A 27,787-nucleotide genomic window follows, 5' to 3' on the forward strand; every position below is an offset into this window, starting at 1 on the left:
CTCATACAGGGAAAAACTGTTCAGTGCACATAGTTTAAAGCGAACCGTTATTTAAACGATTTATTAACAATACATAATTAACCAGCAGTTGATGAATTATGTAGCTGCGATCAGTATTGGCAACATGAAAAAGCATAATTCTAGACATAGACAGAATGTTAATACGGCACTGCAAACTTCAAAATGCCTATTTGTAATTCCCACAAGTTCTAATCGCGCTCTTTACTTGTGCCCTGTGCCCAAAGCGCAGTGTAGGCTACAGGTACACCCTGCCTCTTCTCCTCCTTTCATACTTCTGTTTAGACTAATTCTTTCTTTGCTTTAAAACTTTGTAATTTTCTGGCTACTCTTCCAGTGGTCATCAGTATCCAGTGGTCTGGCTACTCTTCCAATGGTCATCAGTATCTTCAATGTGATGAATATTGAGAAGCCACTTTCTCAGACAGTGCTGGGTGGACTCTTACGTCTACCATCTATACCTGCATTCCTGTCTTTAACAGCTGTTCTCTAGGCTGTTTTACTAAGGCAGTGTTATGCAGCCTCTTTCTCCCCCCAAAAATGTTGAGCATTGTACCATGCAAGGTCCATTCCCCGCTCCCCCTTTCCCACTAGTACTCACTAAGACTTTGGCTAAAATCTGAATGTACTGTTTGTGAGCATGTTCTTGTGTAATGATAAATGCACTGCAGCTTTTCACCTATCTGTCTATCACCTCTCACCTTCCGTCTTTTGGATGTTGTGTGAACAATGAGAGTTTCTATTTTTAAATGCCAATAATAACCAGAAATGTTGAACTTCATTGTAGTGTTCTGTCACTTCTGCAGTGTTACCAAGAGTTGGCAATGTCAGACCTTGCCAGTGAGGGTTGAAACTTAAGCTCAACCTTGTCATGCTGACAGCCTGGAATTTCATAATTACAATTTCATATTTCCTTTTGCAAGACTACTCTCTGCTAAGTCTTTTTTTGGAAGCTGTATGAGTTGACTAAATATAGGTCAATCAGCCTTCAGCTTATTTATCAACAGCCATTAGAATGCAGGTCTATACATGCTTTATGGATTTTTGGTCTTGAAAGACTTTGGTCTGATCATCAAATAATCACCATGCTTGTACTGTTTGTGCACCGAATCACTTGGGATCGAGTATCTGTGAATGTTTTGATCTTACAGAAAGTTGCTCTTTAAAATAAAGAACAAGTTGCTAGTGTTGCTGGGAGTGGAAAATAGCTTTTAAAAAAGTAGAGCTTAGTAAATTTAGGAAGACTGTCAGTACATTAAGGATTAGATCCACTCAACATATTGCATTCTGTATAGCTGCTTTGAGTTACATTTTGGAGAACTGGGATGTCTGATGCAAATGATTGCTGGGAGTAGTGGCTTGTTTTGTTTGTTGGGAGACAACAGGGGAACGGGAGAACATAGGACTTGCTTCTCATATAGCTCCTGCCATACCAAGTTATTTGATTTTCTTGTTACTATCAGCAGAAACCTTCTGGGTTAGATGTGATGTAAATGAAGCATGGAACAAGTAACAAAAGCATAGCAGTCTTATCATTCTTAAGGAGTTAATGCCTGAAGTATCTTCTCCTTATATGTGTTCCTGAATGTAGATCTTTCATTGCTGAGATTCATCAGTGCTGAGCTAACAAGAGGTTACTTCCTTGAACACAATGAAGCAAAATACACAGAGCGGAGAGAGAGAGTGTACACGTGCATGCGGATACCAAAAGAACTGGAAAAGGTGAAGTATTCTTTAAGATTTGTTTTAATTTAGAGATTAAATCTGTTGCATTAAGTTACTTAAATATGTATTTTTCCAAACACTTCTGCTACTAAAAAAGATTTAAACATTTATAATTATTAATTTTCAGTGTCAGTAACTGGTGGTTTCGGGAGTTTTGCCTGTGTTTGCTTGTTGCTGGTGGCAACTCATGGCCACTTGTTTATGTTACTAGTAGATAGCAGAGACAGACATGACTAATTTTCAAGTCTAGATGATGACAAATTAATTCAAATATAAAGATATTGCTGATCCTAAAATGAATAGTCAAGCAAAAGAAAACTCTTTACCAAAATATGTAATTTTACACTTAAAAAAAAAAAAAGTGTTAAAGATTTTTCTAGTATAAAATGTTTTGAGGGTGGGAAGATTTTGGTCCTTTAAAAAGGTGACGTTGGATGAGTTTCTGTCGAAGGTTTTTGACTTAATTTTCACAGCCATCTTTTTTGCTTCCTGCCACTGCTTACCACATCTTCCCTCTCATTCCTGCCACCTCCCTTATGTCAGCTCAGATACAGCTGTGGCCCTGCAGTGAGCGAGTTCCAGTGCTGTAATACATTACAGAGAGTTCTATTCTGGCCTAACCATTTTGAAACCCTGTAGGAGAGGGTGTCAGTTTTGCAAGGCAGCAGGGATATGCTCAATGATGAGAAGGCAACATTGGTAAGGTTTGGCTAGGTTGCAGGGTGACAACATTAAAAGTAATATTGGTAAAATTCTCAAAACTTCTAGGGATGAAGTTACACAGTAGGGCTACACCAATTAAACTTCTGTTGAAGGAAGAGTCTTGTTTCACTGTTCCTCCCATTTCAGTCTCTTGCCTATGCTGCCTGTTGTATGAGCTGTGGTGCTTATTGGACCATCCTCAGTTAAATCAGCTCATAATTTGGCAGTGAATGCTTCACTTCTCTTAATCTGTTTGTTCTTTGCTGGGATAGTGAGCCAAATTGCTCAGCCAATATTCTTGAGAATCCAGAGCCGGCAGAAGGAGAGCTGGATACTTTGGAATAGGGCTGAAAAGATGAAAGAGCAGTAGAGGAGGGAGGGAGAGTAGGAGACCCTTTGTCAGCAGTCACGTTCCCCCTTCAGCATCATTAAATTAATCCTTGGACCATGATGAGACCTGGTTTTACAAAATTAAATTCCCAGTTAGGTACTGCAGAAAATCACAGTATGGATGAGATTGTGGTGGACCTCTGGAAATGATGTAGTCCAAGTCCTTGCCTAAAGCTGCATCACAACAGGTTGCTCAGGATGAGATCCAGCTGGGCTTTGAATATCTCCATGCGTGATGTCTTAGCATCCTCATTGTTCACCTATTCCAGCTTACGGCAGAATATTCCAGTTCTGGTAGAGTCTCAGTTGAACAATATAGCAATTCTACATTGTCTCCGTTGTAATTATGTAGACTAATAGGTGCCATCTCCAAGCCACAGAGTATTCTGAAGGATCATCACCACAGATTCCCAATCAAACTTTCAGTACGCAAGAATAAGCGAAGGCCAACAGTCTCTTATAAATGAGGTTGTTGTTGCAAGTGGTTAAAATGATGGGTTTTGCATAGTAAATCAAACTTGAGGCTGTACTTTGAATATGAGTGAATATGAAACTGAGTAATAAGCAGATAGATTTAAAAAGTGATAGTCATCTTTTTACAGAGATATTAAATAAATTTGTTAATGCTTTGCATGGGCTTAGTCCAGGTTAGTATACATATTAGCTATATCAAATTGAATCATACTTGTTGAAAAAATTGAGAAAGTATGAAGATGAACACCTAGAAAGCAAGCTAAATAGTATACAGATCATCACCTCTTGCAGGAATCACTTGATTCTGTAATTCAAAAGTCTGCTTAGTTGAAATAAAGCATGTAACACACAAGGAAAGGAAGAGAAGAATTTTCATAATGGCTTGTATTGTTTACTAGCTAGTAGTATAATTACAGACTGGGAATAAAAATCATAGTTGGGTAGAGTGAGAATAAACTGGAATAAATTTATTAAAACCTAATATCAGGAGATATTCTTCAACGTGCACTTATTACATGTGCATAATTTTAAACTGGGGTGTGATGCTAAAAGGGTAGTGGTTTTTGTTGTTGTTATTCTGAATATTACTTTTTTATTTAGAGAAACTAGATAATCTGTAATATAAGCACTACTTCCACTTGAGCTTTTTGTACCGTTTCAGTGGAAGGTCTTAATTGTAATAGATTATTTATACTGCATGAAAAGGTAGTCTATATTCCTGCCATCTTAAGGGAACACTTGTCAATTGATCTCAAAATTAAACTTAGTGCTCTTTTGCTAAAATATGGTTATCATGATTGAAAAGCTGTCAGCTTCTCTGTTAGCTCCTCGGTATCTGAAATGTAGCAGGAAAATTAGGGTTTACAGAAATGGGTAGAAAGTTCAGTTCTGATTATATTTCAACAGGTGCACATAAGTGTGCAAGTGCAATGTTGTAAAACATTAAGAAAATGAGGACATTAAACAATAGTTACAAGTATTAACACAAGCTTATGGAATGGGAAAAAACATGATAACACTTAGAGAAGAAGTCTGTCTGAATCAAAAAGAAAATGCAGAATTGTTTTCTAGATTTTAAATATGTCCTCAAAGAATTCAGGGGCAAGATGATAGGCTATCTTTTTTGTTTTGTTTTGTTTTCTTGGGTTAAGGAGTTAAGAAGTCATCCTCAGTGTTTGGATATTCAGCATATGGTTTAAAAGTTATCAAAGAAATGGATAACTTGATGTCATATTAAAATGCAGTGCGTAAGTTCATCCATTATTTATAACCACTGCTCCTGATAATTTTTAATAACTCTACTGAAACTTTAGAAAATGGTACTAGAGGTGAATGAGTGAATATCAGGAAGCAGACTGTGGTGTCATGATGGTATTGAAGTACAGACTGCAAAATTGATAGAAATAGTGTTATAAGGGAAAGCAACAGCTCAGAAATTATGACAGTGCTCTTGTGCCTGAGTCAGCCATCTCGCGTGGCTCATGGGTCCATGTACCAGGGTGTACTCCCTGGGATGTACTCCCTGGGATTGCTTTCAGAGGTACAAGGACACATGAGGAGTAAGAGTGAGAGAAAGGTACCTGTCAGTGATAGTATCTCATTGGACATTGAACTGGCTGGTGCACAAGGTAACAGAGGAGGTGTTTTGAAAGGCAAAAGTATTGTGGGAAATAAAAGTAAATTACTTGTTCTTTGGTTTACTTTTTTTTTTCTTCCCAAACCAGTGTGTGTCTTTCCCATCAGCAATAGATGCAATTTTCACATGTCAGGGCTTATCTGTTATGGATATCTAGGCCTGCTTAGATTTTGCCAGTTTTAAATCATCTAGCCAGTTAAGCTTGCCTTTTTAGGTGATTCTCCTTGCAGCAAAAACACTGGCTTCTGGTCTGACAGGCATAAAAGCATATGCCTAGAGTCCCATTCAGGTAAATCTTAGATTCAAAGAGCAGATAAAGGCATGTAATGTGGGGGGAGTCTGGTACATAAGAGCTTTCTGATTGCAGAGTTTAGGTCCAGTTTAATTACCATAGAGTTGCTTGGCTTGTGGCTATAATGAAATTGCTTTAACTGTTTCTGTAAATTAAGGATAAAGCATTTAAACTGAGGGCAACTGGAAGTTTACGTCTTTATATTGCGTTCTTTGTATGAACAAGGTGGATGTTATCTGAAGGAGAACTAACACAGCTGTAATTAGCTGTGGAATAGAAAACTAACACAGTAAAAAAAATTTAGTAAGAAAAAAGCATATTAAAAAGGACTTAGGCAAAAAATGGCTGTGCACAGGTGTACACAGCTCTACATTTTTTTGAAAAGTTAAAACCATTCACTTTTCTAACCTTAGAGGAAAGTCACCATTAGAAAATGAGCTACAGTTCTATCCAAGTGCAATTCATCCATCCAATAAAGACTGAGTTCAGTGAGCCATGGAGGTCTGCGAACGCCTTGCTGCTTGGACCTTGTGGTGCAGAATTTTTGCTGAATAGTCTTCCAAGTGCATAGCATCTTATTTTTCTTACAGTTCAGGTGATTGAACAAGTGAGAGCATTGTACTTATTTGGTTAATTAGTCTTATGTAAAAGTATTTTTCATATAATAATTCTTTATAATCTTTGTGTAGCTCTTTATAAACTACTAACATACTTCTGTTTTATTTTTGTAATTTAGTTGATGTTTTTTGGAATCTTTTTGTGCCTGGATGCTTTTCTGTATGTGTTCACCCTGCTTCCTTTGAGAGTTTTTCTGGCAATGTTCCGGTTCATCACTTTGCCTTGCTATGGCTTACGGTAAGTTGATTCAAGGGAAAGATGTTAATACCCTTAAATAACGGAATCATAGAATGTTTCTCTATTCACCTGTGTGCTTGATTTTATAGCCTTTCAGTGCCATTTGAACTAATTACCTCTTCCACTGTAAAATAAAAGTTTTGGCCTAAACTAGCCAAAGCAAAGGTGTGTGGGACACCTTTAAGTTTTGCCTACAGTCACTAACTGTCATCGTTGTTTCCTTCAGACACAACAGTTTGATAACAGCACCAATTAGGCATATTCAGGTTAGTAAAGGACAGAGATGTAACTTTACCCCGTAGTTTTGTTCTTCTAACTACCATCTGTTTGAATAGTGTGGTAAGATTTCTTAGACTTGAGTTAGTGACTTGGCTCATGTCTTTTGATACACTCTCTGATATTGAAACAAAATTTTTATTACAGCAAAAGTTTTGCTTCTTTCCACAGTGAACTGCCCAAAGGATAACTTTATAAAACATGTTCTTTTCTCTCTTTCAAAGAATCTTAGAGAGTAGTTGGATGGAACTAACTAATCAGAATAATGTTAAGAAATTTTAGATCTTAACCCCTTGCTTTTTTGTTTAGATCAATACTAAGAGGAATTTGCTAATACATAGGATATTTTTCTTTACCTTTGTGACATAGACATCAAAAATTGGATAAAATTTATTTCCTTGCGAAAAGTTGCTACTTCATGGTAAAGCTGATTATGTGAGCCTGAAGGGTAGCCTAAAAGAAATGGAGTATTTGTATTGATGTTGTAATTTTTCCTTGAATAAATTAAGATTTCAGGGGTTTCATTCTGGATTTCCCCAACATTTACATTAACTTATAGTAGCTGATTTATTTATTTAATTTTAAGATTTTGTTGCTTGCATTGCATTACTGATAGTTTTATATGTGAAGTGCATTTAGATACATAGTTTAGAATGCATGTTCTGATTAGAGCAAACGCTAGTCTAGTTATATAAGAAATAATATTTTAGAGTATAGTCTGAAGCTGAAATGTTTGTACTTGGGTGATGCTTAACATAGGCACCAGGTGGCAGTCTCCAGTGTTTTATTGTGCTGTTCATTTTGTGCTGAATCTTACAGTTTCATTATGTTAAAAGAGTTTTCCTAGCTGTGTAAAAGATATGACAGCTATTTAGTTTTAACCTGATGACAAGTAAAACTCCATGCCTATTTGTAGATATCTGTATGGGTGCTACTGCTAAAATACTAAAATTCAGGTAGATGTAAAGGATTTTAATCTATCATTTGTATCCCACTACTTTTTTTCTGTTTAAAAAATGTTCTTCCTTGTTTGTAAACGTTTTGCTTTTAACAAACAAGTTTTCTGCTCTTCTGAAGTTACAGTTAAAAATTTGAAAGACCAGTTGCTGGTTTGGGGTATCCAATGTGCTGAAGAAAGCAACATTGGATATACCATACACACTCACACATGTGCCTATATGTATATATATATGTACACACACCTGCAATGTCAAAACTTAGTCTGCTTGCTTGACAGTGTTTTTAGTATGTAAGGCAGGATAGAATCCAGTTTAATCTATTCTGTGCTAACTTTATAGTGTTATCAGGTGAGATTCAGTGAAACTGAAGTCCTCTTGAGTGAAGATGGCTTTGTTTTTCTAACAACTTCTGAAGCAATTTATTTTGCCACAGTTTCGTCAAATGTTTATGGAATTCACTTCCCTAGAACAGGTGTGCAAAACTCATTTTCATAGGAGGCCACATCAACCTCGCAGTTGCCTTCAAAGAGAAGAATGTAATTTTAGGACTGTACAAATGTAGGAGTAGTAAAATGAGTTTGACACCTCTGCTCTAGAATCTCTTTATTTGTTCGCTACTTGAGGCTTTGTCTAATTCATTAATGTTTTAATGTTGGTGGCTTTTTATTGAATGGTTCACAATTCATGTTTATGTAATGGAACATTTTCCAGATGTAATGATTCTTATTTCCAAATGTTCAGAGCTTATGCTTTGCTTGGGAGTTGGGGGGCGGGGAGAGGTGTTGTTTTTCTAGTTATACTGATTTGATTTTTTTATGGCAAAAAAGATTTGAAATTTTGTTCTGGCTCAGGAAATATCTTTTGATGTGTTTGTAACAAAATAGAGTTCAATAGGTAAGACATCTGTAATTACAAAAAGTACTTGCAAAGCAGGTGGCTCTTTATCTTTTAGGTCGCTCTTCCTCACAAATGTCAAGTAAGTGTTGAGAAACATGACCAGTTGTTATTTGAACCTGCCACATCATATTCCATTCTGTGCAGTAAATAAAAGTGCTCCTCCCTTCATCTTGACTCTTTTTCTCAACATCTCAGTGAAATGATTGAGCAATGACTGTTTTATCTCCCTTCTGGTTTACTCATCAGTTCATTTAGTTCCTCATAAATCTTCTCTTTTCAGTGTAGAAAAGATTGTATTACCCATTATTTCTTTAAAACAGTAAAACTACATCCTATGTAAGGTGGGCTAATTCCTGTCTATGGTATTGTGTGCAGTGCTTAAACGTAGGGGGAGCGCTTTATAGCCTCTTCTACGTGGTTAAGATTTGTTTTACAGAGCTCTGAAAGGGAACAAAGAGTAATGTATCTTAAATTGTTTCCTTTTTCTGCTTAGACAGTGTAAGTCCTTCAGTTTGCTAAATTGTCATTCCTTGTCACTTGATCTTTCATTTTGAGTACATTTGGTTCTCCGTGTCTGTCAGACCTGTAGTGGTGTTAACATAGCTGTTTTAGAGAGACACTAGAACTTTGAAAACTTCAGCCAGAAGAATCTAAGATTCTGTCATTAAGTAAACTAAGCTGCTGGTTAAGTTACTGTGGTCAAACCAGCAGAGGCTAAGTCATCAGATTGTGGTGGTTTTGGCAGGTGCAACTTCATTACTGCTATGCTCTGCAAATAGTAGGGTGCTCTTAAAAAATAACTTCACAAAATTAAATTGCATCTTCTGAAATTACAAAAAAAAAAATCCGCTCTGCTGTAATTTCTTCCAAGTCAAGGAAGTTTCCTAAATTATTCTCATATAAACTACTCTCATTTTATTAAAATATTCGTTGACAACATAAAAGCACATACTTTGCTGGAACACCAAATCTAAGGCAAAGAGGGAAGTGGACCTGGTGGAGTTCTCTTCAGAATTACAGTCTTTGATGATGGGTTCCTGAAACTATCTGTGCTTGAAAGGTACTGTTTTCTTTAACAATTAAGACACATTTTTTTATTAATACCTCAGCCGTGGAGATTCTGGGCAGGTTAGTATCTCTGCTTGTTTTGAAACCTTTTATAGAGCTCAATTTTTGTTTTCCTTGAAAATATTTTTGCACACTGATAGAAACTCATGGGAATGTGGAAAAACTTTTCTGTGTTATTTGAAAAATACCAAAAGCTAAAATTGCATGTTAGTGAAACTCTGATGGGACTCCCAATTAAATGACATTTAAAGGCATTTTACATCATGTCCACGAAGCAAGTAAGGACTTATTGCAGAAAGTGAGATACTTTTTTTTTTTTCTATGAACACTAGCTTTCTTGAGAAAATACAGAAGTAGATTAAGAATTTTCTTATATGTGAAGATTGATTGACAAGATCTTTACATTTCTTCCATATAGAAATAGCTACAGATTATAAATGTGTTCTGTGTTGGGTTTTTTTGTTTGTTTCTATTATCTTCTCCCTGTTGTAAGTGTATTTAAGTCCTGTCAGGAATAACATCATAAACTTCAGTTATATTATATCTACCTCTTAAAATTCCCATTGTCCTCCTGTGAAATCATCGACTTACGCTTTTCAGTAGGAAATAAATAGAGCAGCATTACTTCAAGAAAGAAAGCAGATAAAAGAAAGAATACCAAGGGGGGAAAAAAAGGCAAACCAAAGCAAATATACTGGCATTCTAATTATGGACATTATTTCTTCATATTATCAGGTTATTAAATAAATTTGAACCTATGTTGCACACTTATTCCCAAGCCTATTTTTTTCTAAGGGCTATAGCTGTTAAATATATAAACTTCCAATTGTCTGGTTAATTTAATTGAGAAAGTAGTACACCTGTCCACCAAAATGTGTAGCTTTCTGCCAGCCAAAACAAAGGCAGGTACATTCAGTATTTTCTGTCAAGTAGTCCTTTCTCCTTTCCATAACAGCGCGTAGCGTAGCGACATTACAACCTTCTCTTTCTTTCTTTCTTGTAAATCAGACCGAAGGGAAGAGCACTTTCACTTCCTTTATAGGATGGAATGTGGTGTCACAGGGATTCCTCCTTGGTGAGTAAATCCTGGTTTTCTTTTTCCTTTTATGCTGTCAGCCAAATTCACCCATCTACATGTAATCAGTAAAAAGACTGATTACAAATGGATGGTATAGCTAAATTAACCTGCATACTTCAAAGGAGAGACCAACACTTAGTTTTAATAACCAACACATGAAATTGATTTGGTGCTGTTTACGGTAGGTTTATTTTCATATGTGACTTCACATCATTGTGGAAACTGTTTGTGATCTTAACAGATTTAAAACATTTTTTACGTAGAATGCCTGTGGGCCAGTTTGGCCCAATTTAAATTAGGATATCTTGGAAGAACTATAGCCCCTGCTGTACTTACAGTGCCTTAAGCTTTTTTGCATTTATTCCAAGTAGTGCTTCAGTGAGGTTCATAGCTGTATTTTTGTGTGTACTTCAAGCAGTTTTTTGTAATGTTTAATGTGAATTACGGGGAGTTCTGAAAGTTCATTGACAGGTATCTTAGACTTAAAGTTGATTCTCTGCATAATGAAATACAGGACTTCAGCATATGTTCATTTACTGACTTCAGTTATAGTTGATTCTGTTATTAAAAAAGCAAAGTCTTAATGAAAGCTAACGCTAGTTGTCACTTATTTGAAACCTCATTTTTTTTATTTATTTTGAGACAGCTCTCATCGGGGCCTAACAGCAAGGTTGGTTTCGTTTCATTCTTAGCATGGTCTTGTGCTGTGTCGTGTGCATGTAGAGGCTTTTTATTGTTTGAGAAATGAAATGCCATCTAATGTTGGCAAACTCAGCTCTCTGTATCTTAGAATTCTTTGTTTGGGACATATTTTTATCAGCACTTGGTCTATCTGTCTCACAGTTTTTGCAACAGTGAAGTCCTGCATACTGTAAGCTGGATCTCTTGTTAAAGTCTCAAACTGGTTATTAGATTTGATCAAAATAACTTTTCTTCCTGAAGCCAAACTTAATTCCAAACTTGAGCATAATTGTAGGAAAATATTTCCAAGAGATCATTTTGCACATTTTGAAAATTCTTAATGTGTGACTTTATGGTCAGGTATGCCCTTCAGACAAACTCACTTGGCTTTTGTTTTCCATGGCATATTTGCTTAGTATGTTTACAGGAAAATATCCCTTTGTGTTAATTGAATAGTTCTTCTTAATGCTTCATATAAGATTAGAAACCTATGATACTGTAGTTCATTAATGAAGGACACTTTGAAGAATTAAGACTTTGATCAAGACTAAATATCTACATGTAAAACAGCATTCCACGGTTCAGTTTTCATACAAGTATTTATGATGTAAAAATGGAGAAAGAAAAGATATCTTAAACAAAACTTTAACTAGACCACCATTTCAGTAACTGAAATATATTATTAATATAAACCCCAGTGGTTTTCTAACATTTTCAGTGTTAATGTTGAATAAATAGTACAGTTACAAAAGGTTTGCTGTAAAATTCTCACTTGAACTTGTAACCTCAGTGCTAAAAAGATTAATTGCATTACTAGACAAACAATAAACCTTTATAAATGAAAAGATTTTTTAATAGTGTAAAGTACAATAGCATTTGTAGAAATAATACTGTTATCTTAAGAGTTTATAAATATATATGTATACAGGTGGTGAAGTTCATTATTTTATTACAGTTAAAATATCCATCTAAGGCATTATTGCAGTGATAGTGTATTCATATCTTTAAATTACCACATATGTGAATCAGCATTAGAAATATTTTCTGTTCTAGCTGTGAAGGAGTAATTGTTTAGAGTAATCTGAATTGTTTGGATGAGTAAAGGAACCAATTAAAAATGCAGTCATCCTGTTGGACATCTTTAAACTGTAAAATTAAACAAGAAAAATGTCTTGAATTCCTGTTGTTTAAAACACAAACAAATAACAATAAACACCAAATAAAACCAATAACTAAAAACCAAACAACTCTACAAGGTGACCAGAAGAACATATCTAATCAAACTTGTGAAGATTTGAGGGACACCAGGAAGCCTGAAAGACAGAAGTAAAGAAGTCATATGATGACATATGACAGTCTGTGCAGAATTAAGTTTAAAATAATTTATACAGAGTGCTTATGCATCAGAAGCTAAAGTAATGAAGTATTCAGACAAGTATACTTGTTTACAGGTTAGTTTGTATACGATATAGTGAAAATATTCATTTTGCAATGATAGTTGCTGAAAAGCACAACACAGACTACTCTAGTGAGCTTTTTGCACTTCTTTCTACATTAAGAACAAATTCCTGTTTGTCCTGGGGCATATTCTGTGTCCCAAATTCAGTAAGTAAGGCTTAACACCCAATCTTTGGTTTTTTGGAAGTCAGTCACTTAAAGTTCTGCACTAGCTAGTTGTGATTTTTAACATATTAAAGCCAAATATCAGTAAACTGTGATTTATTTTTAATAATGCTCTGCTTAATATTAAGTAACTTTAATTGTACAGCTGTTGAAACAGAAAAGGAATTGGTGGGTTAGATGCCAATATACTGAAAATCTTGAGCTGGTTTTCTTCTGAAAGGAAAGATACTGTGAAATCCAGATGCTCTTCAGTTGGAATAGTCACAGATACTACTTATCAGTAGTACAGCTGTTTGTATGGTCATAGCCCTTATAAGTGATTGAACCTCACTTTTTTTAACCAGTAGATGGAGACAGAACTCTTATTACTAGTAATATGAAGTGTGGATCATGGCCTTTTGGGTATGGTATCAAATAGACATACCTTGAAAATTAGTCAGGTAACTAGTTCCTTAACTTTCACTTGTCTAAGGACATTGCTTAGGGCAATCACTTTTTCACACCAGATTTCTCCTTACTAGGTAGCTGGTTTATGTATATCTTGAAATAAGTTTGGCTCTTAATTTTGTAACACTTAGAGTGCATTTTCTTACATGTTACAAGTAATCATGAAAAAATTTAGATTTTGTTGTTCTTAAAATGTACGGAACAAATTAATGAGTAGCCAAAATATTTGGTAGTATTCTAATTTAACAGTATTTTATTTTTATAGAGTAGCAAAGTGATTCTTCCTAACTGTTTATAAGGGAAGACGCTTGCTTTTAGCTAAAGGGAGAGGAGTTACACAGACCCAGTTGTTTTCTAAACCTAGGAAAGACTTGGATTCACACTTTCTAGGTCTCTTGAGGTGGACAGACCATGAACTGGAAAGTTTGAAGCATGAATATTAAACCTTGAGCTTATGAATTCTGTTGTAAAAGGAAATCTTTTCCTGTAGCAGACCAGTTTTCTGAATTCTTGGTTGATGTCAGTTGGTGCACCGTATAAATTTTGCTGTAGTTTCACTTCTAACTGCCCTGAACACTGTGTGATTAGCATTGAGCTCAGCGTGCTTCTCCTTTTGTTAATTGACTGGAGTGAAAGGGAAGCACGCTGTGGTGGAATAAGGAGGTATAGTAGTAAGGCTTGCACATCACTTGCTTGTATTAAAATGAATAATAAGCTGGTATATCCCCTTAGGCATGCATTTATATACTTACATTATTTGGAGACAGAAGGGTTTGTTTCAGTGGAGGTTTTCTGTCAATTAGTAGACTTAATGGTAAATGTACCCAAAGGCTGAGAAGTTTGAACATCTTGGTAAGTACACGCTGTAGAATGCTGAAGTCCCTGCATGGTTTTTTTATGTTGCCGTAATTTGCTAGTTGGTGTTACAGTGTGAGAGAGTTTACCTTTAGAGTAATGCTTGGATTTTCACCCTGAATTCATGCAGATTGAAGGATCATTTCATGTTTAAACAGCTCGGTGTATTCAGCGCTAGTAATAGAAAAGCAATAGAAGATTTTATGTAGTGGATAATAGTAAGAATGGATAAGCCTTACTCTCTACTATTAAGGTACTTTGATGTTTGAAGAAGTTTAATTTAAAAATTCCTTGGTAGTCTGGTCTGTACAGCTAAATGTGGGAACTCAGGGTTTAGCATAATGAAACCACTTACAGAATTCTCTAAAGAGCATCTTGGAGAGCACGACTTACAGTAAAAATGTTAGAAGTAATAAATAATGGTAGAAAGTAATTAGGTAAAAGAAAGAAAACCCGCCACCAGAAATCATGTATCTTAAAGCACATTTGAAAGACAGTCCAAATGAATCAATGTATTTACTGGTTTATGAGATGTGAGAGTTGAAATTTAAATTATATTCAGCTGTGTAATCAGCTAAATTGTGAAATAATTCACATAATATTATTTGTGGAGTCCAGTAGGATGTAACTGCATCTTGTGGCCAAACACTCTCAGTTCACTAAAGCCAGGAAAGCGTTAATATTTAATTCACTTTTGCGGTGTTACTGTGTGTCTGGGATAGCTTTGAAGAAAAAGACCGACTGATTTCTATAGAAAGATTCTGCTGCTTGCTGTTTTGTAACTGAAGTGTTTAAATATAAAATAAGGTAGTTCTTATGTTCTTTATCTATTGTTTTTAATTTTTCACTTATGAGAAAAAAGACCCATAGCTAACTTCTTTGCTCCCTACTTTCAAATGAGATATTGAAAATATCAGCACAACACCATGTGTTGTTTTTTTTTTTTTTTTTAGAGAATCTGTAGTACTCATGGTGCAGATGAGTACAGCATTATGAATTTGTGTGTGATATTAATCATGAGGTCTGATTACTTAGTGCTCAAGATTGTTCTGAAAGAACTTTCCAGTGTTGGCACTGAGTAGTTACTGGAGACCATAAGTAGAAACATATCTTGAGAAAAATGAATACAGAAAGTGTAATGGGTAGGCTAGGACTTTTTATAACATGCATAAAATCACATCAGCCTGTGTGTGTTTATATGCATTAAACAGTTTAATTCAAGGGATAGGAATGATTTGTGACAAATACAGCTTGAACCAATGTGAGCCTGATCATGTGCTAAAACTGCAATGTTCAGTTCTCCCTGAACGCTGACTGCATCATTTCATAACTGCGGGCTTTGCAGTTACTTCTGTGTAGTTGCCAAAACGTGACAAATCATTAGACTTAATCCATTTACTTGATTTCCTTGTCTTTGTATGAAATAATTATCCCTATCCCATATTATATTCAGAGCCACACCTCAAAATCCTATCATAAATATAATTAGCCAGAGCAGAAATGGATTCTGCTGCAGTAAAAGTGCTTTTGTGGGTTTATGCAATAGTCATGTTATTTGTAGACCATAGATTACTTGCCTAGTCAGTATGAAGGGGTCTTTCTTAGTGGGCAATGAACACTGGAATATATTTTAAATGCTAGGTTCTTAGTCTTTTCTCTTTCTATAAAGCAGTTCTCTGTACTCAGCCTTTGCGATAATCCCTTGTACTGACTAGGGGTTAGAGATGCTGACAGCTCTTCTGTCATCAAGATGAGTAAGGCGGAACTGTGACGATATTTTTGTAATTTCTTTTAGACCTGTGTCTTGAAGTTGTCACAGCATTACTATTGATTCTGCCTCTCGTGATGATAAGCACAAGAAGTTCTTGCATAACTTTGAATAGAACACTGACTGTGTTTTTAGTTAAAACATCAGAAAAAAACGGAAGTGTTTATTGCAGTTTTTTTTTCTAGATATATAGCCTACTGAGAAATAAAATCCAAGTTACTTTGAGAGGTAAAGTTCTCTAAAAATGTTATTTGGATGTACTTTATTCCACAAGAGCTTGATTCCTGTAAGGCACAGCAATGAAGTGCAGTTGATCTAACCCTTCGGGCAGCCTTAGAATTGAATCATAGTGATATTCATTTTGTTCTGTACACAGCACATTCTCAAAATACCTTTGTCTTTCCAGCATATAGGATGCCGTGTGTGAGTTTGGATGCACCTTCATATGGCATTTTTCTCCAGAGTTAGTTTTCAGAGTTGAGACCACCTTCAGAAGAGCAGTGGTGCTCTTGGGTGTGTGTTGTCTGTTCTTAGAGTTTGTATTCCCGTGTGATGGTTGCTGTCTGGTTTTACATCAGCTTCTCCTGAGTTGGTTTCGCTCAAGTGAGTGTAATCAGACTGCTGAAAATCAATGCAAGCAGAAGACTGATGGGGTTAACAGTACAGAATAACTTCAATTTGTGACTGTACTGGTGGTTGGGCATCTTTGATGTTATTTATAAGCCAGAAAACCTTTAACATAGTAACTCTCAGTCTGTATTGATTTGTGGTGTGGACATCAAAGCATTTGCCTGTGAGAATCTTTCTGGGCTGCTTCAGAAACTTCATGAACAGGTTCTGCTTACTAGCGCATTTCAACAAGAGGCCATTGCATCGTAAAAATTGGTACCTTGCCAAAGTTTTAAACAAACTTCTGAAGTGGGTGTCTCTTCTGCTAGGCAGGTTTTCTCTACCAGGTACTCACTGCTTCTCTAATGCTAAGGTAGATGTTGACTGGAAGAATGAAGATGCTAGTTTTCTGAGTACAAATTCTGATTCTCTTTTTCAAATGCTAAGGCCTGACATTACTGTGTGTAGCATGATAATGCCTTTACTGCTTTATCCCAATGTGTTGCGGACTGTGAGTGTCAGCTGGGGGACTCATACTGAAATGACTCTAAGTACACTTCCAAAATTGAAGTAGGATGGAGAATAAGGAACGTGCTGTGTTATTCAGCATATGAGTGGTAATCATAATCATGTGCTGGCTTAAATCCAATAAACTTTTCAATATATGCTAACATATTTAAATAAGTATAATAATTTAAGTCAGATGTAGTTAAATAGGTCAATAAATTTTCAAAACATAATTTTGTCAGTTGGAGAGGGTGAATTTTTTGGTGTATGTCATGCAAGGGCGTAGTCATAGGTTCTTTAAGCAGCAAATACTGGATGTGTTGTCAAATGGACACCTTCACTTCTCTTTACATTTTTAAATTGATGTTTTCAGTTAAAACTATTGTGGGGGAAAGGAAGAAAATTCATTGAGGCTTTTTGTCAAGGACTTAGTCTGAAATAAAATGTGATGTGGTTACTGTTACTGGATGAATTCTGAGAGCAAGAAAATTACTCTTAGGTTAAGAACTTGCTGGACCAGGTTAAATTCTATTATTGATAATAGAATTAATTCTAATACAGATGATGCAGTAAAAGGTGTATAATAAAAGGAGCAGTTACTCTCTGTTCAAAGTGTACTATAAATCTGAAAGTTCTGGAAACTTTCTCATATACTCCTAGAAAGAGAATGATCTGTTTCCCATTGTAGCGTGACACTGTGTGGTTCCATGAGTGTTATGATGCATGAATGCTGTCTTCAGGGCTTTTTTCTTTTGAATGGAAGACAACAAAGAAACCCAAAGTATAACATTCTAGCTCTGATGTTGTACTTAAATAGAATGAGTCAGGTAGCTGGGATTTTTAACTTTCTGCAGGGTCTGTAGAATGTCTTGACTCCCAGAAGTCATAAGTAACCGTTTGGATGTTTTTTTAATAACAGCATGAATTTTTATCAGCTTACTCTATTTTTTTTTTCTAAATGCGTATCACTTTATGGGAGCATTGTATAATCTTTGGATAACCTAGTCATTTAAGAAAACATAAAATGAAAATTCATGACTTGCGTTCTGCTAACTGCTTCTGACTTTTTTGAAAGATTAACTTCTTCAAAAACCTTTCAGTGTATATTAAAATTTAATACATGTAATAGAAATTATTTATCTGGTTTTTGATATTTAATTCTTAAATAATGTTTTGATTTAATCTCAAGGCTCTTTAAATGCTTTGCATCCTGTTATTTCTAAACTAAGTAAATAGGCAAGTAAATACTGCCTTGCAATTTCATTATGCTTGTGGCTGCTATTGTGGCAATAGAGGTAAAGCTGTTTTCTTCCTGTAGCTTTAGTTTATAGGTTGAAATTGGATAATGATTCATTTAGTCTTCTGGGTAGCTTGTGGGACTATAGATAGAAAACTTCTGCATTGGTCCAAGATCAGTCTCAAGCTCTGATGTCAATTTGTATGCATTTACTGCTGCAGAGCTTAGAGCTAAAAGAAGATATGGAATTGCATTTCGAACCTGTTCCTCAGCATCTAGTTCATTATGCTGAAATTAAATATGACTGCTTCATTTCTTTTGGTTGTAGCAAATACAATTTCTGTAACTGAGGAAGTCAAAATGATGAGTAGGGCTGGCTGGAATAGGGAAGATAAATTTAAAAATCAAAGGGCATGCATGCAGAAGGTTCTTAGCAAGTGGTAACTCTCACCACAGAAATACTCTATTTTAAGTAAAGGGATGTGGCAGATAAGAGAATGTGATCCTGCTCAGGAGTGTGATCTATAACTGTGCATCACTGTTATGGTGTTCCTGTTGTGTTGGAGTGAGAGGCAGGGAAAGAGACAGTGATATAGTACATTAAAATATGTCCTTGATTAACAGCTTCTCTAAATTCCTATTGACTTGATAACTTCGGTATTTTGTGGGTATATGTCTTTTAATGAAACTTTTCGCCCTTTTTATTTCAGTGATAGACGTTTGCTACAACCTGCTCAGGTATGTGACATTCTCAAAGGAGTTATATTGGTCATCTGCTACTTCATGATGCACTATGTTGACTACTCTATGATGTATCATCTTATAAGGGGACAGTCTGTCATAAAGCTCTACATCATCTATAACATGCTTGAGGTAAGAATGTTGGCATCAGAATATCAAGCATGCTTTTTTTGAACTATCTAATATATTGTCGTATTACAGTATTTGTACTTAGAACATGGCACATCTCATATTCCCACAAATGTGTACATACCCTTGATAATAAACCTGCAGTGGAATCAACAAGTTTGTGAAAAGTAAGTTTTGTAGATACTGTTTCATATTGCCTAAGTCCTGGAGCTTATTAATCAATTTAGTTGAATAAAAATTGAGAACTGGAAATGGAAGAAGAAATGTCTTAAACTGAAATGCAAGGAGTGGAATGAATGAGGTTTTGAACTCATTGAGGAAAGTAGAAACTAGTGATTTGAAATACTGATAAGATCCTGCGAGAGGGCAGAGAAGGAAGATGGCAGAAAACATGGAATTTGGTTTTTAATTCTTCATTATGGAAGTATAGCTTTCATTGTATGCAAGGATACATATTACAGCTTAACCTGTCTCAGTCCTGACTAGCAGGCAAAAGCCTGAGTCCGTAAACAATAAATTGAATGAATGTAGTGAAAAAGAAAAGGAAATTCTGGTTTGGGGGGTAAGATAGAAATTCTAGGGAAGGAAAAAAAAAAGTTGTTCCTGTTTTGTAAAGCATGAGTGAGATTTTAATTGCACTTCTGTCGTTAGTGATTCACAAAGTAAATAATGTTTTCATAGCTGCAATCTTATCTCCATCCTCCAAATATAGAACATGTTAGGAATACAACCTGTTAAAAGGACTCAATCAGAGCTTTGTACACAAGAGTTACTTTACTAGGATTCTGGGTCTCTGAATAACATATTAATCCTTGTTTGAACATCTGTTGTACCTTTGTTTGAAGACTAGTAAAAAGGAGCTACACTTTAGACAAAATAGTCACATTTTGCACAGACATTTGTTCTTTGCTCATAAAATATTAAAATATTGCTTAAGGAACACACTTTATCCTAAGTGATATAAATATAATAGAAATCACCTCAGTTGTTTATTCATAGGATTTTGTTTCCTTTCATTCTAGATTTGCTGAAAAACATGTACAAATATTGAATTGGCACTGAGTTACTACAAGGATTTTAGTTGTGTTGAGAAGTACTCATCCATATATAGTTCCATAATCTGTGAGAGATTATCACTTACTAAATAAGCCATGTGCTCAAAATAGTAATTTCTCCTTATTTCACAACTGCTTTGAGTCCAGTCTCTTACAGCTGAGATAGTACAGCACTATGTGCTTACGATGTAATTTGAAGAGAAACAGCAGTGTTTGCTGTGAATTGGAAACCGTGTGCCATTCCATTTTGAATGAAGAGTTAAGTTTCTTTGCTATGTGTGGCAGAACCAAAAGTGTGTGTCTCTCAACTAAGAAGTGCTGCCTGAGTTTGTGGGGTTTTTTAGGAAAGGGGGAATCCTGTTACCGCTCGTAGTTATTAGAAAAATTACATTAGACTTTGAAGTTGGAAACAGTATTTCGTTTCCATGGTGCCTCATGAAACCAAAGATACCAAGCACAGGACACGTTTTTTGACTTTTTTACCATTATATAATAGGTTGCAGCCACAGTATTGATGAAAAATATCATGAGATCCCACTGAAAGACTTTGTTGATAGTCAGCTTTCATCAGTTTGAATATTGGCTTGCTTAGACTACTGTGGTGAATTTTATTTTAAGTCTTTGCTACTAATGCAAGCAATGTTTTTTTAAGGAACTGTTAAATATACTTTTCTTTAAGTAATAAAATTACATTTTTCACAAGCTTTCAAAGTAGGAAAATCTTCTTAATTTAGTTAATCACAGAGCAACAGAGATGTTTACAATGTCCTAATGTTTTCGGCTGTTGACAAGTCCGGGGAATATTGTCCTGGACAGATATGAGAAATGCAAAATCTTCAAATTATGTGCTGAATGCTCCAGATAGCCTAGGGGAGCATTCAGCACATTTAGCTTAAATGACACTTTTCTTTTTTAGATTCAGACTCACCGGCTCCTGCTCCTTGTGAAGCCCCAGTGTGCGTTACGCTGGTGACAGCACTCACCATGGAATTCTGCTGGAGCCTGGAGCCGGCATGTAGGGTTTAGGTAAGTCATATTTGGAAAAGCGAACAACAATATTGTGTGGTGGGTTTTAATATTTTTCTATCCTGTCAGCTAAGATACAAGGACTGCTTAAATAAAAAGGAAAGCAAAGCCACCATTTTACTATTAAAACCCTCACAATATTGTGAACAAAAAACCTACCAAACTCTAAGCATCCTGTAGTTGGTGTTACCACACCAGGTGTAATTACTCAATGGGTCATCACAATGAGCAGGAACCGAATAATGCAGGCCAGCTTAATTTATAAAATTTAAAAGCCGAAAACAATACCACTGTAAATATCTCTCAAACTGAAGAGCTTGTGAACTTCAGATTTATGGTAATTCATCAGATCATTGTGTTTTTTTCATTTTATTTCATAGGTGATGCTTAAAGTGTAGCATATAGTGTAGTTTACTTGAGACATCCAGTAAAAATTTATTTTAATTCATTCTTCATGTTTTAGGAATTTTCAATAAATGTTGACTTGAATAAATTAAAGTATATGATTTCTCTCCCTTTGCTATCTTTACCTTTAGAACTCTTAATTAACAAAGTCAGGAAATCATCCCAAGTCTAGGTTTGCTTATGTTGTACCGAGAATTTATTTTCTAGTTAATAGGTATGGTTCAGTATTTGTGGGTATGTTGTGCACCTAGTGTATTGCTACATGTTGTTTTAACATGTCCAAAATTGTTGTCTTACAGAAAGTAAGAGGAAATATCAGTTGTTTTTATTAAGCAGAGATAAGCACTTTTTCATATGTAACTACTTCTGTTTGATTGAGTTAGTAAGCAATGAAAGCTGTCTCTTATTTTTTTTCAGCCAGACATATGCCTCATGATACCGAATTTAATTTTTGAAGTGCTATTTTTGTTGTTCTGTACAGTTTAGTTTTGATATTACTGAACTGTAGTGTATAGGCAGAAAAAAAAAGTCTTTCCTTGTAGTTATCTTCAGTTTTACATGCTTGTTGGAAGTGATGAAGTGTTGAGAACTTGTGGAACTCCGTGTGACCTTTATTGCTGTGGTATTAAATTATGAGCTCAGATTGCTGTCTGTGGTGTTCCTGTCTTTAGAAATACTGCTTTTTTTTTCATACTTGTGCATATATTCTTTGGGTTACACTTTATATATTTGTATTTTTTTCAAACTAGTTATGCCTTTTTGGCAGAATTTCTAGTCCCCCTTGATCACTTGCTGTTGTGTTATATTGCTTTTCATTTTGAATTCTGCTTTATGTGGAGATTTGTATTGAATATACACTTTATTCCAATATGTAAAGCAACAGTATAGGCAAATCTAATTTCAGTCCTTTTTGTACCTGTAAGCTGATACTCTCTCCTATCACACATTGGAAATTCACTTTTCATTATTTTTTCCACCTATTAAACACAGAGGGTTGGGGAAAAAATAGGATAGTTTAATGCAACATACATATTGCTTTGTCAAAGGCTGAAGTTTGAACTGTACCTGGATGTCTTCTAAGGAAGCATCTAAGATAACACTACATGGTTCTATATTGCAAATACTGTTGAAAAGGGGATGGTAAATTTGAGAGGGAAGGAAAGCTGCTGAGCATACAAAAGGAACAATACGACTGTGAAATCCAGAGTAGAAACTGAATGAACAAGAGATGGAAAGTGATAAATATTTGAAACTTTTAGGTTGAGCTGTACCTAGGGTGGTATATTCAAGTGTCGTAGAGAAATGTATTGCTTTAAGGCAATAAAAAATTTGTCTTGTTTAGGTGGCTGATCGTCTGTTTTCTTCATTTGGACAAGATATTTTGGATGCTCTTTACTGGACAGCTACAGAACCTAAGGAAAGAAAAAGAGCTCACATAGGTGTGATTCCTCACTTCTTCATGGCAGTGCTGTATGTCTGTATCCTTTTTCTTCAGTTGCAAAATTTTCTACATTAAATTACACATTGCATTATTTTTTGATATATTTAAAAATTGATAGTATTCCTAAATCAGTGTTCCTTTCAAAGATCACCAGTTCTACGGGTTTTTAAAATGAATGAAAAAAGCCTTTTAACCTACATTGAAGAAAAAAAAAAAAAAAAACAAACAACCAAACTCAAACAAACAAACAAAACAGCAAGCACAACTGCATCGTGGTACACCGCTGCAGTAGTAGACAGCTTTTTTAATGCCTAGTTTGTAGTAGAAGGAAAAACAGTAATTGGATAGTTCATGGAAATGTTGATTTCTGATTTGTATTTGAGAATTTTCAGTCACAGGGTCTTGAAGGCAGTGGGGTCTTGTTATTTAGCAGAATATAACAAACACCTAGCTTGAAAACATTTTCTTGAAATGAAAGGATAAACTCATGTGTGTTCAGGTGGCAAATGAGTTTAGTGTGAAGTAACTTTACAGTGAACTGATGAAAATGATCTGTAAAGAGATGCATAGTCCAGTAGATGATGTGATGAATTGAGAGTTCTTGTACTTTCTTTCCCGTTTTCTCTGAATCTTTCTTTGTCTCAGATGTTTTTCCTTCAGGTTGTATCGCAGTTTCTCCTGGCTAATGTCATTGGGCTCCTTTATAAAAAGAAAAATTAGCATAATTACTATGTGCTACAAAGCACTGTGGGTACTTTACATAAATTGAAGTACTATCTTGCTGTAAATCTAGTTGACAGAGAGACAGAAACTTTTTTGTTAAACTTGCGATACAAAATAGGAAATTTGAGTTTTGGTGATATTTAGTACTGTTGTGTAGAAAAATTATTTCCAAATATGCTTCCTTAACCCTGCTATCTAGTCCTGCATGCTATTCTTATAATGGTTCAAGCAACAACCCTTAATGTGGCCTTCAACTCCCACAATAAATCACTGCTTACGATCATGATGTCCAATAATGTAAGTATGTAGCTTCATTATATTGGCTACCCTAATTTTTTTCAGCATTCTTCATGTTTGCATATCATATGTCTGCATATTATTTGATTGTCTGATTTGTTTATATCAGTTTTTTATCAATAAAATCTAATTATTTGTTTTTAAAAATTGCAGTTCGTTGAAATAAAAGGAAGTGTTTTCAAGAAGTTCGAGAAGAACAATCTTTTTCAAATGTCAAATAGCGGTATGTATAGCTGTACTAATCAGGAGAAAGTGTGAAGCCAGAGGCTTATTATTATTATATTTTATTATTATTTAATATTATTTTTAAAACAGCTTTACCTTGATGAATTTGAGTGTTCTGATTTGGATTCCTCATCTTCTGTAATAGTGTTTGGTTCAATAGGATGAAACTGGGATTCCACTTCTAGGAACACTGTTTTTTCTTAAATGGCTAGTTTTTATTTGAGGTGATAAAACAACCTATTGGCTTTGTGCTAAAGTTATTATTAAATACAAGCTTCAGATTTAAGTTATGGTGTTCAAAATGGTGTGGTTTTCAAAATACCCATGCTTCAAAGTCTTATGTTTTCAAAAAGTTGCCATTGTAGTGTACTGTTTTGACAGGGATCTCAGAATGTATGTTGGTTGTTAGTTGTGAAGGTGGATCTTGAAATACTTCCCAACGCCGAGAAAAAAGAAAGTAACGGAGTAGCTGGCTTCTGAAGGAAACACCAGAGGTGACTGCAACTTTTGGCACACTAGCCAGATTACAGTAGAGGGTACTTAAGAAATATGTAATGCTTCTGGCACCTCTTAACTGTGGTGCTGCTTAGTGTGAAATTTGGAAACTCTTATTCAGTGTTTCTCATGAGGTAAAGCTGGTACAGGTATACTTTGATGAGGGTTCTTTTGAATTCTGATATCAGCCATCTGAAATATTTGTTGAATTTTTGGTTTCAAAACAAATAGGACAGATTGCAGTTTAAGGTTGCATTAGAGTTTCTTTGCTTGTAATATTTTCTGGTCTTTGAACATGTTTATTTCTGTTATTTTGTGCATATGACATTTTTGATCAAAGTTATTTATACAGATAAGCAAACAGAATATATGTTTTCATTCCAACTCATAGCTTTTTAAACCAGAGAATTCAGATGTTCAGTAGGTCAAAAAAAATTCAGCTGCTTATTTAAAGCAGATGATTTGCGTTTTTTTATCCAGAGTTCAACTTTCAGCAGGCTTGCTTCAGGTTTTCAATTCTGGCTACTGATGTGATTTTTGTCTAATTCATCTGCAAACTTCAATGATACTACATGCAAATGTTAAATGGCAGTTGTTTTGTGATGCTTTGGATGAAAAACTATTTATATAAGTCTTAAATACATCACGTAACAGAAAAATTGGCACTACATTTTAATCTACCTCTTAGAAGTTCTTAAAAACCTAAAAAGCTAATCTTCTCAGCTGGGTTGATAAAGTGTTTATTCTGTGCTGATAGTATGTATTTTTCTTTCCAAGATTTAAATACTTGCATTTTAAAAATGTATTTAATAAATTTCCTCTCATTAATCACAATACTCGCAGAAAATAGTTACAAGTATGCACCTAGCTCTCCTACTGAAAGGTGACGCCTCTTTCTTGATTTAAATGTTGAAATAGATGAGGCACTGCTATTAGAGAAGGCTAGTAATTTCCTCCATAAAAAGCACCTGCAATAGTATGCTAGAATAAATGCATATCAATATTTTATTGCTAGACATTATTATTGAAGATCCATTAATAGCAATATTGGGTCTCCCTTTATCACTTGGTGGAAAAAGTGATGCCATTCGTTTTACCATGCAAGGTTGGAAGCAGGTGGGTACATACATAGAAGAGTGCACAAAACAAGCTAATTTATTCCCTTCAAACAGATAACTTTTCCTGGAAACACTTCTTAGTATGGTTATAAATAGGAGTGTTTTTCTTCACGCTGGTGAATAACATAGACAAGTTTTTAGGAGAGATTTTCACCTCTTTTGAACTTGAACAGATTTATTGCATCGCAGCTTCAGTAACGATGGATCAGTTCATGTACTCTGATAACTTTCTTATCCTTCAAATGTTTTATTCCCTGCAGCTGAAATGTCAGTGCATCTTGCAGTGGTGTGCTGTGCCAGTGCTACATCCTACCCTTGGAACTGAGGCTAGTCTTGCCCTGTGGACTAAGCTTCCAGTTAGGCTTTGGAGTGCTTTGTGCATCCTATAATACACTATGCTTGAACTGCATGCCTGGACTGAACTAAACTGCTAAAATAAAGCACTCAGTATAGGTTCCTCTATATATTTCCCACTTTTCTCTCAGTTTCTTCCAGCTGTTTTTTCAGGTCTGCAGTCTCTGCTGTAGGGCAGCAATGGCACAAGTGTATTCTCAAGCTTAGAAAGACTGAATAGATGCCCCCTTGTCCCACCTTTTCTGGGGCTCTGCTGAACGTATTACCATTGTCTGATTAGTACACAGAAACTTATTCTTGAGGGGAGTTAAATAAGGTTTGTCTCATAGAGGCATCTGCGGAACTTGTCACGAATAGGTGAAACTCCTTATTTAAACATGTTAATCAAAAGAAAAATATGAAATATCAGAAAAGGTATCAATGACCTCAGGGGTAGACGTTGTTACAAATAGAATTCAAAAGCAAGTAATCTAGTGAATAGAAGCATGAAAACAGAAATGAACCGTTTCAGTTGTACTTTCTAAGACATTGCTTATATTGTGAAATTCTGATGTACTAAGTCTTGGAATGTCTGGTTCTTCCTTTCCCTTCTCAGTATACTGAAATACATATTTTAACAGATACTGAAAAGATTTAGTCATATGTAGTCATTTTTACCATTAGTGGATACTTGGCAGCAAAAGCAAAGTCAGTTTCTTCTTTCAAAATAGCCTAAAGAATGTGTATATGGGCAGTATATGGTGTGATGTGTGGCCAGACTTCAGGGCCAGCCCTATTAAGAGAAGAGTTTAAGCATGGTATTATTATAGAATGCAGTCTGTGCGTGGTATGTGCTGAGAGGAGGGCAGTCAGGGGGATAGATATGTCTGAATTAGTAGTAGATGTCTGCTCTTCAACACGAGGGACGTAAACAGTGAGAAAGTGAACTTCTTAATCATGTGCTTGTGGAGGTAGCTAAGACCATTTAAAATGTCCTAAGCCTGTTATTTGGGCTGTCATTTAACCCTGTCTTACAATGGAAGGGGTTGTTCAAGCTATATTGTATTCTAATTGAAAAACAGTTTGCAATATGCTTATCACCAGCACTTTGTGGGATACAAGTTGGAGTGGCTTATGTCAATGTTGTCAAGGTTTGTCATGATGGAGAATGAAGAACAGAGATGCCTTTTTCTTCTGATTTTACTTTTGTTGGGCTAAAGCAGAACAGAGACATTTCCTTTTGCCAGTACCTGCAATCTCTATAACTGAACACTAACACTGGTGGCTTGTCACTGTTTCCCCAGATTCACAAATATAGTAATTTACTTTCTCTTTGTTCTTCTTTAAGAGGTGATATCAATGAGTGTGAATATAGGGATGTAGCCGTTCATCTAGGAGGTGGCAATACATCATACAGTGTATTCCCCTCACCTCTTAAAAAAAAATATAGATGTACGTATACAATATCGAATACGTTTGTAATAAATGATGAAACATTTTTGGTGCATATTGTGTATTTGAAAATTTTAATTGGGGATTTAGCATTGATTATCATTGGTTGTTTTGGATATCCTGAAGCCTTTTTTGCCCTGCTCTTTGAGGGTTAGAAATGAAATGAATTTCTGAATCATTTGGGTTTGCTGTTGAAGTTGCTGGAAAATGCCCTTTCTCCCTTGCTGACGCCTCTGACAACCAGTTGATG

The 27,787-nt window shown here is 35.3% G+C and overlaps 1 protein-coding gene across 5 annotated transcripts in view; it reads left to right on the plus strand.

Annotated features, from left to right (window-relative positions):
• The window catches only part of TAPT1 (transmembrane anterior posterior transformation 1), a 47,336-nt gene that overhangs the window by 3,423 nt on the left and 16,126 nt on the right, over positions 1-27,787 (plus strand). For 2 of the 5 annotated variants that reach the window (XM_082051445.1, XM_082051449.1), the window contains exons 2-8: positions 1,610-1,740; positions 5,974-6,092; positions 11,017-11,040; positions 18,808-18,970; positions 22,796-22,931; positions 23,817-23,914; positions 24,068-24,137. In XM_082051445.1, the coding sequence (XP_081907571.1) occupies positions 1,610-1,740; positions 5,974-6,092; positions 11,017-11,040; positions 18,808-18,970; positions 22,796-22,931; positions 23,817-23,914; positions 24,068-24,137 (741 nt within the window). The remainder of the gene's footprint in view (positions 1-1,609; positions 1,741-5,973; positions 6,093-11,016; positions 11,041-18,807; positions 18,971-22,795; positions 22,932-23,816; positions 23,915-24,067; positions 24,138-27,787) is intronic. The other 3 variants (XM_082051447.1, XM_082051446.1, XM_082051448.1) reach the window with 3 other exon arrangements.

The sequence above is a fragment of the Streptopelia decaocto genome (genome assembly GCF_964273445.1).
Source record: "Streptopelia decaocto genome assembly, chromosome: 4".
NCBI lineage: Eukaryota > Metazoa > Chordata > Aves > Columbiformes > Columbidae > Streptopelia > Streptopelia decaocto.